This window comes from Liolophura sinensis, chromosome 7 (assembly GCF_032854445.1).
Source record: "Liolophura sinensis isolate JHLJ2023 chromosome 7, CUHK_Ljap_v2, whole genome shotgun sequence".
Classification (NCBI taxonomy): Eukaryota; Metazoa; Mollusca; class Polyplacophora; order Chitonida; family Chitonidae; genus Liolophura; species Liolophura sinensis.
In genome coordinates this window covers 29158648-29170220 of record NC_088301.1, presented here as the reverse complement: position 1 = coordinate 29170220, position 11573 = coordinate 29158648, and the positions used below count along the sequence as shown (strand labels likewise).

The following is an 11573-nucleotide window of genomic DNA, read 5'->3' as shown; positions in this document are numbered from 1 at the left end:
CAACAATTGATTGGACAAACCCTTAAGCTGGTGTATAGCGGGAAGTTGATTGGGGGATGTAAAGGGTCTGTGGTATGACGTGATGGGTGCAGGTTTTTAATTGTACATGTGTTTATTTATATATGTATAGTAACACAGTATTGTGAACTGGTTCGCTAACATTGTTCTGGATGTTCTAGTTTATTTATAGCCAGTGATTTATAGCGAGCATTATATAACATTGTTGTCCAAATAAAAAACGCGATTTTCAGCATACCAGGAATTACAGCACTGTAACACTTGGGAACTGCATAGCCCCTGTCATTCTGGAGCCTAGCCTTTAAAAGCTCAGTAGGCAGAAAGATCTTTGCAGAATACTTGCTCCCTGGCAACAGTATCATAAAGCTGCCTAACCCTTAGCCAGACTTGGGATTAAGATATTCTTGAACTTAGATTGGAACTTAAATGCTTGAAATTTGAAACTTTAAGACAACTCTATTCCTCAGGTACATGTGACAATTTTAGCACAGTAAACTGTTTAAGGTTAATATGAAGAATAGGTTTGTGACACTGGGCCTTCGAGATTTTCATGCAGTAATTGCAGTGTATCCTGAGGGTGACATACTAATGACAGATATGAAATGAGAGCATTCAGTACCTGTCATATATGAAAAAGAAAACTTTGAAAAGTTTCAATAAGCAGTTTTATTTTCTTTAATTATAAATATTACAGCTTGGTAGATATATTTTGTCTTAGGAATATCTTCCAACATGCATATTAGATATTGTAGATTGTAGAATGGACAAGATGATCTATTAAATTAACACTGGTTTCATGTAGCCTTGTTACTGTCAGTGTCATACTGACATGATTGGATCTAGACTGCCCTTGCCGGCAAAATACTGTACACGACACTATTAAAGACCGGTGCCTCCTTTTATCAATTTAATTTCTTGCATATTGTTTTTAAAAATTGGGTTATATAGCAGAGTTACTTCTGCTGCAGTGTTAACAGTTACCAAGCCCAGCAAAGTAAATGTTGACAAACTGTACCAAAATATAACATCAGTCACTCTTTGGTGGATTACAGTATATTCTGTCTTTCGAGCAATGTGGGGACATCTATAATGAATGGCCTCTGTGAATCAGGAATTTGTATGGACTGAAAATCATTCATGTTAAGAGGATCTTTAACAGAGCTTTGTGGTATACTGTTGGTGCTCTTTGTGGAATGTGTAAGAATGGTTTGTTCGAAAAGGTTTCTTATGTACAGCATCAAATAAAAAAGACAAATGCCATATAAAATATGATTAAAGTGTTTTTGTTTGTTTGTGTTTTTTTTAAATGTTTTGTAAAAAATACAACGGACTTGAAGTTGAAGTAAATATTTATATATGGACCGTGCAGTTACACAGGATTCCAGTCTTTATTACGCGGGGTAGATTCAGGCGCGACTTAATGCAAACAATTGCAAAAAACGATTTTTTTAAACAAAAAGAGATTCAAGCCCAGGACCACATAATATTTCTTGGATACTCCCTGCTGCATCGGAACACCTGAAGCCAAATGTACACATTTGGACAGTGTGAAAGGTTAAACATATATCGAGTAAAACCAGAGCAGCGAGGGCAGTGTGATTGTTGGCAAATGCTCACACGTATAGCCTGGGATTAAGAGTCCCAGGTATAACCTATGAAATCCGCCCTCTTGCCAGTTTTCTTCGGGCGATTTAATCTAAGGACTTAATTCAGGACTACAGCAGGGATCTTCCACTTTGCATGTAATATTTTGCTTGATGGGCTTATATAGCCTATATAATCGGTCCGAAGATACCCGGGCACGGTTTCACGAAGCACTCATAACGTTACGATCACGTAAAGACCACGGCAACCAGTACTGTAGGCATTACCTGTCATCGTAGTTGCGACCTCGTAACGTTAAGAGAGCTTCGTGAAACTGGGCCCAGAGCAAACGAAGTTTCCCGACAGCAAATTGTTATACTATCGTATTCTTTTCTTTTCGGTTAATCGTTGGATAGATCAAGGTGTGTATAGGAGCTTAATGCTAAGAACTGAGATACATGTATCCAACCACATCTGAAATATAATTTGTTACCCAGATAATTACCTAGTGTTGCAAGTTAGTAAACTCTGCAAGAGGTGCCGTTACAAGCACGGTCTTGGGCAGATGATTTGTACACTTTTCCGCTATTGTACACTTTGCATGAATGCAGTTTGTATATGAGCCTTGGTGGCAACAAAAATTAAGCGGTCGATTGAGCTCCTACAGGGCCGCCTTATGTATTCGTTGAAGACCACATGTCGGTCTATAAGTCAGAGGTGCACCAAGGAAAATTCCAAAGTGATTTGCCCAAGGTCCGTGGTTTAGCACTGGCACTGCGGTATGATTCACACATAAATCTCACTGACATCATATGGAAGCGAAAATTCTCCAGTATCTCGTGAAACAACAATTAATCTTTGTTATCATTTACTACAATGTTGCCTACATGCATGAGTATACAGCAGCAGGAAAATCAACGGTAGTAATGGCAAGTTATTTTGGCGGCATAAACCTTACTCTCTTATTGTTATATTGCTTATACAACAAGCCCCTTACGAATTTTTCTGCCTACGGCGAGTTTCTAAGATAATTAGAAATCAAGGGTATCCCAGGGAAATGCAGCGTCTGTGTGATAACGGTCACATATTTGACCCGCGTGGTGCCTTTCTCGAACCAATCGACAGATACCTTTGCTTCAACGTGAAAGAAGCGGCGAAGGAACCGCAAGATAACCGCACGGGACCTTCACGGCGGTCATACGGGATCGATCCGTGATATACCCCTACGATCTTATACCTCGTATATGCACAGGGTGTACGAGGAATTCCTAAGAACATCGTAAGATAATTGTGGAAATAATACAGGAGCCGCACGATTTGAGATGGCCACCAGCTAACACTGTATAAATGACCCTTCAGGACAAGACCGTTCACTGCACCAGAGATACGACTGCCTATAATCTCTCATTTCTAAATGAAATTCAAGGAATTATTTGCTTTTACCCTTAAGCTGACCATTCGAGTCTTGCAAGGCCAAATTTAAGGCGTGTGAAATAAATATGCGTGAAAGCCCATTGGTATCACGCATTGGTTGCAAGGCCAAATTTAAGGCGTGTGAAATAAATATGCGTGAAAGCCCATTGGTATCACGCTGAAAAAATATCTTCGGGGGGAAAATGTCAAAATTTCCGTTTCTCTCGAAATGTCTACTTTTTTATGTCAAAATTTTGACTTTTTTCTTGAAGTGTCGACTGTTGGAAATTTCAGGGTTTGCATACAGACCGCTCTTATATGATGCCTGTATTGTTATTTGATATCGCAATTTAGACCAGACCATGCATACATACCTTGCTGACAACTGCATATGATTCAGGATGTTTCTGTGTGTCATTAGGGAGTGTGCGAATGCGTTTGACCCAACAGTAAGTCGACATTTCAAAAAAAGTCAAACCTTTCGACTTTTTTCTCTGGAATGTTTTGTTTCTCACCGTGACACCAATGGGCTTCCGTAAAAATGCGCATGAAGACTGTACACGATGATCGTAGGAAGTTCGTACGGTAAAGCCCTGTCGATTAAGATTAGTAAGAATTCTTTAGATCATGCATGGTGTAGACCACAATGGAATTGAGTGGGGGTGGCAGGTGGGGGGTTGAAATCCTTGTCCCAGAACAGGATTGAACTCCAGCATGTCTCGTGGGTCCTAGCAATTAAAAGGCAAGGGCCACGTGTAGATATACCTAGTCCTATGTACAGCGTTACATGTTACATCAGTCAAAGTAGCTTGAAGAAAAAATGTGTTGCAGCTGAGGGAATATAACAAAGGGGAGGCTACCCTGTCCGTGACCTCACTCACACAGGTGAGTTACACAGGTATGCGGATATCGCTGTAATACAGGTAAAATGGCCTAGGTTGATCGTCGGACAACCCACAACGAAATAGGCAGCTGTGTTATCGGTCCGTTATATATATGTCAAGTGTTCACACTGCAAGATGGCGACGGCGTCTAAGCCAGAAAGCCTAGGCGGTCAAGGGGATCTGGATGGGGATTCCTGCACCCTGGGGGAGTTTGTGGACAGTTTCAACATCCCCCAGACTGTGGCTGCCACACGACCGTTCCGTTACAAGTTGCCCTCGGGTAACCCTGTGTCTATACAGACAGGTGACGTTATACTGTTGCGGACTGTGCTTACGGGCAGCGTGACTTTGTCCTATTTCGACCCTGACACGGCTTACATCAGAGATGTCCACCTTCCCATAAACTTCCCTGGCAAGTTTGTTGTTATGAATGGTAAACTTGACACGGATAGCTTTTCTGGGAGTACACGGAGACCCCCATCACCCTCGAGGCATTCCTCGGACCCAGGGTGTCACGAAAAGCCGCAAGCGGACTTGACCGAAAACCCGTACGAGAACTACGTCGGGAAAATGTACCCGAGAGTACAAGACCTCATTACAGATTGCCCACCCTTCTTCAAATCCACAGAAAACTTCACTGACCCCATTGACCCCAGCGTTTGTTTCAAGGCTGGAGATCGTTTCAGGACTGTAAAGCTCACGACAGACGCCAGCGGAAGGAAGTATTTAGAATGCAAACATATGAATGGCAAGCTCATGAGACTCCCAGTGTACTGCAAAGGCCAGTTCCAAGCGCTCCAAGACAAATGTTTCTACACCTTGTCAGAATTGATATCCATGGCACCCATTGCTCGGCGACTGCAACTGGCCCGGGATTCTCTAAACGGGATGTATCCAATTCCTGGTATTCGAAGGGATTATATTGGGGACATTTACATGCACACACCGGTGAGTTATGTCCAGGTTTCACCATGGAAACAGCTCGAGGTGACGTGGAATTTACCCAGTGATTTGCCTCTAAGGATAAAGCACTACGCCGTGGAGGAATACGAGACTCCTATTTCTCATTTCGCGGCAAACCGTTACACCTTGACTCAGTTCCGCATCGCGTACGAAGACAACTTTCCAGTGACAGCTTGTATTCAGACTTACACTGACAAACCGAAAGTTTTTGCTAAGTATCTGCAGCAAAGATCTCCGATTGTTTGCGTCCACAAATTTGACAAAGTGGAAAAGATTTTAGCCAAATGCGAAGAGGACCATTATGTGCTGTCACCGACTTTGCCAGTGAAGTGCACTGCGGTGTGTCGAAAATTTTACTGTATTAGCGATCTATTGAAAACTCGACCAGGTACCAAAGTGACTGTGAGGGAAGACGTCGCATGCGATGCACCTTCGCCATTTTGTTTGCATTCGGGCGACGTGCTTAGTATTTCCTCGAGGACATCATACACAGTGGTAAATGTGAACTACAAGTGGAACAACAGCAGCCATCAAGTCAGTGTCCTTAAATGTGACAGGCTGCTGAGTGGTAAGAAAGGTTGCCAGAAAGTCAAAATTCCTCTCGACCTGGAGGTTGAAATGGACGAAGTGCTGGACGGCGGGAGAGATAAAGCCATGGTTTTCGCGGAGTTCCTCCAAAGCAAGCCAGAATTTCCTGTCACCATTGAGTTCGGTGAGGGTGAGGCCGATTGTCCACGGGAACTGCCCCGTAAACTCACCCTTTGTTGCTCTATAAGAGATTCCTGTCTTTATGTATCTCGCAGACCTCAAAGAATGAGCCACAAGAAGAATCTGTCCGATCAAGACGAAAAAGCCATTCTGGAGGTTCCAGAGAGACACTTGGCGATGCTGTCTTTTGAACAGTTCTTAAGCATAGAGGAGGCATGTATAGCTGATAGACCGACTGTTCGCTGTGAGGTAGAACCTATTTCTAGTCGCATTTTCACCGAGATGGAAAGTGAAGACAGATCGTATGAAACAATAGGTGGACACAGCCTTGCTCTGCCAAAGAAAATACCATACAGGTAAGCCATCTGGGTATATGAAACGCAGTCTAGTGATGACTAAGGCCTCTATGAAGTCTTATCGTCAGCCTGACACGAAAAGCCTGTACAGTAATTATTTTTTAAATCTTAGCGTCAACTTTGTTCATAACTTTCAACACATTCGGATACATTCTCTGTAATAAAATATTCAAAATATAAGCGACTTATAGCATAGAGTAAAACTAGAGCAGCATCGACAGTTTGAAGGTCGAACGTATCTGGTGATATACTACCTCTTGTCAACATGCCTTAGTTAGGGCTTTTTTTATTACATATAATACTAATTTATTCTTTAGCAAACTACACGCCATTACATACCACCATGGCTTAGGCAGAATTAGGTTAAACAGAGATATATTTAGGGTATTACAAATAAACTGTCTTTATCCGTTTCCTGATTCTAACATTTTCTTGCCAAGCACGAAGTACTGTCCGTAACCTCATATTTTAATCATTCATGTATTCATTCGTTTATTCAAGATGCCATCGTGTTCATGACCTTGTTTATCCCTACTGCATTTATTCATTCCAATTAAGTAAGTTTAAAAAATATGCTCTTCAGATATCTTTTTTTTATGATGACTTACATCTTACCAGTAATGAAGGTCAATGCACGTTTACATGATTTCGTAAAAAGAGATGGACAAAATCCTGTTTACCAGTTATGTTGGTGTTTCGATGCTATTGTTGGAATAGGCAAACGACAAAATGGATGGAAATAAATATTAATTGATGGCTGTGTGTACGATGGCAACCTTAACAGACCTTTTGCTCTTAACCTTTTGTGTAGTGAATGGATCAATGAATTAACTAATGAATGGTCAGTGAATTCCTGACATTATGGGCAGCAGCCGCCAATGCAATGTGCCATAAGAAAAACATCAGATAAAATCACGCGGTGGGATATTTTGGTTGCAGTGATTCTAGCGGTGAATGTTTCTTGGCTATAGAGTAGAACTGTATTTGCTGCATAATGAGTTAAAACATCATGTGTGTGTTTGGGCCGATCTTCAAAAAGCAAGGACTAATTTTTATTGCCGGTATATTCGTTTGACAATATTGGAGAAATCATTTCGCTTCATTTTCTAGCATTGATATCACAGACGATCTTGAGTATAGACTTATAGGGGATAATTTATTGAGCTTAAATTCTAACTGTGTAGGCCTATTCCCGAATCCTCATCTATCACAATGGTATGCTTTATACATTTTCTGTATTACCAGAGTATTTCACTTCATATGTCGTATTTCAAACTCCAAGTATCCAAGTCTGTCTAAATGTAGCTATGTGATTTGTTTGTTGCTTACATGTATGTAATATCAGACATCCTCAGTGCGTGGTGTACTATAAGTGTAAACATAGTCCGCCACACGCACATGTGGGATGGCAAAATTGGCAACACGTGGTGGCGTACTGTCTTTTTTATTTGTATATAAATGTACAAAGGGCAAAAATTGGTTTTATATTTGTGAAATCGGTAATTTTACAGACTTAGCCTTCCCATGATTAACTGTGCCCGGCAGTGAGGGGCTAATTTCATCTCATGATATAACATGACATTTCACATAGTTTTTTCGGAAAATTTATCTTTGTGTTTTGTTATCTGTTGTTTTTCAGAAGAAAAGCTCCAAAGTCTCGGACGAACACCTTAGTATCGTTTTCAGCTCTCAGTAAGTCTCTACCCAGTCTGACCTCGCTGTTACAGCACAAGAAAAGCAAGCTGACTTCCGCCGCGACAGAAATCGATATCCAGACCATGGATTCTAGCTCCGGCACTCAGGGTAGGTTAAACAATCCAAAATCTGTTGAGTAAATACTCACCATCTCATTCGTCTACAATATCATAGCTGATTGGTATCTTTTTTTGCAAACAAACTATATATGACCGTATCTGTTTCTTCAGTTACTTGTTTGTGTGTTTGCTAGCTTGATGTTGTTACCGATGTGCTCAACATTTTCAGTTATATGACTGGGGTCAAGTGTGGTATGTACCCCTAGCTAGGACAGAGATGGGCATTTAAGAAGGTCCCTTTCTTGTCGGGCATGATGCTAGCAGATTGGCAGGGGAACTTTCCAAACTTGAGGGTTTGGGTGTATCTAGCTTATGAAACCAAAGTGCATGGAATAAAAACCACCACCTCTCACCAGGAACCTGTCAAGCCTCCTGAGTAAAAGTGGCAGTCAAACCAGCGAGAACTCGATTCGAACCTGCGACCTTATTGGTCATAAAGCTCCGGACAGCTGAGTTACTAAAGCTGCTGTGCACACAATAATAAATTCACATCAAACATTCATCTAAATTTGGGGTAAAGAGTTCCATAGACATAAAATGATTCTTTTCACATGAAATTGCTGAATGTCTCACAATTGTATCTTCTCAGCAAAATGAGTGATCAACAGATTATTTTACTTCGCTCTTCTCAACAAATAGACCCACGAGCCTGTAAATATATACCCGATTTGTTTGTAATGATTGTAATATGCTGTGTATATAAATCTTTTCTCTGCTTTCTTCAACGCTTTCTCTTCAGATCTAGAGGAAAATCTGTACGAGGATGTAATCATTGGAGTTAGTCCTAGCGTTACCAGGACCAATCAGACAGATCTGAGCAGGTCAACTCTGCCCCAACTCCAGAATAGTAAGTATGGGACGAATCAACGTGGTGCCTTCTGGTGAAATGAATGAGTATGGCCTAACACGACTTTGGCAATATTGCAGACATACCGTGGATAGCGAGTCTTTTGTTAGTAGGGCAGTCAGAATTGTATGGTTACACCAAAAGCTGGTTTAGAATTACCGCCATTTATTGAAGTGCAAAATTCTTGAGTATAGCGTTAATCAAGAATCAAATAAATAAATAAATAAAATAATTAAATATAAAAACTATGTGCAAATTTTCTAATCTGTGCGCCCATAAAATTGAATTCACAAATGTTTCACACGGTTCCCAAGGTTATCCCTCGCACGAGGCCTTTCTCACAACACCACGCTCGGGCCAGCAAGCCATATATAGCTGTAATGATACGATCTGGCTTGAGCACTTAATCATTCATTGATTCAATCGAGCCAGGTTAAAGTGACGAGTTTATGGTCCGGTAATGAGTAGATGCCGGATACCATTTGTCGGTTGTCTGGATTTAGGGTTTCTTCAAGAATATGACCGTCTATATATCCATCCACTAAGTGCGATAGTCAACGTTTACTGTTGCTTGATCGATATAAAGTTACGATATTTGCCTATACGTAAAAGCTTTGGTTCAATATGAAGAAAGAAGTGCACAGTACGTAAATGTCTCTTCCAAGGTGAAAAGAGTAAGCCTTTTGCATGCATAATGGATGTATAGGTCTATGTACATGTGTTATCTGAAGGCTTGCTGACATTTCTATATTAAAAAGATTACATGACGCTGAAAGAGCAATGTAGTCTATTAAACATGGAGTATAACAACGGTGTAGACGTTTGTGAAATTCAGGGTGAAACATGTGTGAATATATATTAACACTCCGCCTTTTTAATTTTGAATCATTAAACGTATTCCTTTTGCTTTCCAGAAGAAAAGAAATCCTCAAGGCTGTCTCTTTTCAAGAAGAAATCTACGGACATGTGAAGTCTCGAGATAACGCAAGAATCGCGTGGATCCGGTTTCATGAAACATACTTAGTGTTAAGTAGCCCTTAGCTAAGTATACTTAATATCTCTACAACACATGTCGTCATAGTAGTTAAGGGCAATCTAAGTCAACTCCATGAAACCGGCCCCAGAATTCTCCACCATATTGCTCTATTTCTAGTAGATGTGAGACAAAGTTCACAAATCTGGCTCTCGCTGCTTCGACTCTGGCTTTAAGTTAGGATATTCGTCAGGAACCGCCAGGGCGGTGCATAATTAATCCATAATTAATCCATAATAGCACATCCATTTCCTCCACCCATAAACCTGACTAATTAAACACAGCGTCAAATTCAAACATAAAGCATACTATACTCTTGATTGGTGTTTTACGCCTTACTCAAGTAATGTATACTTGCGAAATGTACTTGCTGGTTGGTAAAATTTTGTTGACAGAGCAGTTTTGATGTGGCTGGTGTAATTATTAGCCTTTCTGTAATTTGACACCCTTGCTTATTCAAGTAAAAGCCTTTTTGTGTACACCTTGTTTGTGCTTTGGGTGTGAGGAGTTTGGCCCTGTTGTTGGTTTTAGCATCAGCTCCTCGTTAGGCGAACATGCCTTCCTTATACTCACAGCTCCTTGTACAATGTTTTGACTTTTATATACTCTCCTTCTGATCTGTGGAATATTTTGAGTCAGTCGGCTTCCCTGCAAACTCTCCTTGTAACAAGTCATTGTCAGTGCTCTCCTCCATTTCAGTCAGATTCCTCCTACAAATTTGTGCTTGCTTGTGAAAAGTTGTGGGAAATGTTTCACATTCAAATTCTCCATGTGTTTGCAAAGTAAGTTTTACCTTGGAAGTTTTACTGTTGGTCAAGATGGCCTAGCTTGGTGTTTATGACAGCTTAACTTAATACATTTAATACCCAAAAATAATGCAGTTGAATGTAGCCATATTGTTGATATACATTGTGCGTAGTAATTTACAACTATTTACATGATAATGAATGAATTCTTAGTCACATTTTTATGTGCAGTGGTCATAATTATATAGCAGTATTACTGTATATTGCGTTACATCCCTCCCATATCGTTCTAAGTGTATTTCATGAAGAGATCACTGTGAACAGGTGTAATGTCGATTTACTTGCCCTACACTTTGGTCAGTATTAAAGAAGTTTAGAAATATTTTCAGTCTGTATTCGATGCTGTTGTACGTATTCCACTGATCCCTGAAGTATTTCGAGCCATGCATGTATACCACCCGGCTCATGTAAACAACTACTCCTTATTACACTTTATGTCACTGTTCTCTTGTAATATGTTTGTGTTCTAATAAATCAGCGTCCTACTTTGATATTATATGTCGTTGCTCTTGTACAAACATTGACTCAAACATTTTGAGTCATTGCTGTCCTGTCGACTGATCAGTGCGACTTTATTTCTCCAATATTTATTTCTCCGTTAGCTCATCACGGATCAGTTTTGCGGGCATCCAGAATGGTTATTCGTATTGAAATGAAAGAACATGCGACATGTTTTGCTTCTGTATTATTCCAGAAGGCTTGCTTTTCTGCATACTGTTCCTTACAACAGTTTGCCGTCCTATAAGAATGTAGGACTCCCCCCCCCCCCACCCCCTCCGGACATTTTCCCCTCCGAACATTTTCCCCCAGACATTTTCCCCTCCTGGACATTTTCCCCTCCCTATATACCCACACGTATATATGATCAGTGGGAAATATAGATATGATCTTCTAAGTGCATGAGGTGTCTTGTAAAGAATAGCCCAAGGGGTCAAAATAAGCAATTTTTTAACACATTCACAAAATTCAGGTATTTGTCTTCACATGGCGATGATTTTAAGGCCTCTCTAGCCTGTCAGGGGGGGGGGGGGGGGGTCAAAACAGTCGTTTTTTTTATATTTTTATATATTCATAAAATTCAGGTAGTTGTCTTCATATGGTAAAGATATTATGTTGATGATCAAAGTGGAACTTCCCACAATAATGC

At 40.5% G+C, this 11573-nt stretch overlaps 1 protein-coding gene across 1 annotated transcript; it reads left to right on the top strand.

The window, feature by feature from the left end:
• The first annotated feature begins 4034 nt into the window (after window positions 1-4034).
• LOC135470818 (uncharacterized) lies at window positions 4035-11202 on the top strand. Its single transcript, XM_064749861.1, has 4 exons — window positions 4035-5926; window positions 7566-7729; window positions 8480-8587; window positions 9502-11202. The coding sequence occupies exons 1-4, from the start codon at window positions 4035-4037 to the stop codon at window positions 9555-9557; spliced, it is 2220 nt and encodes a 739-aa protein (XP_064605931.1). The 3' UTR covers window positions 9558-11202.
• Window positions 11203-11573: the final 371 nt, after the last annotated feature.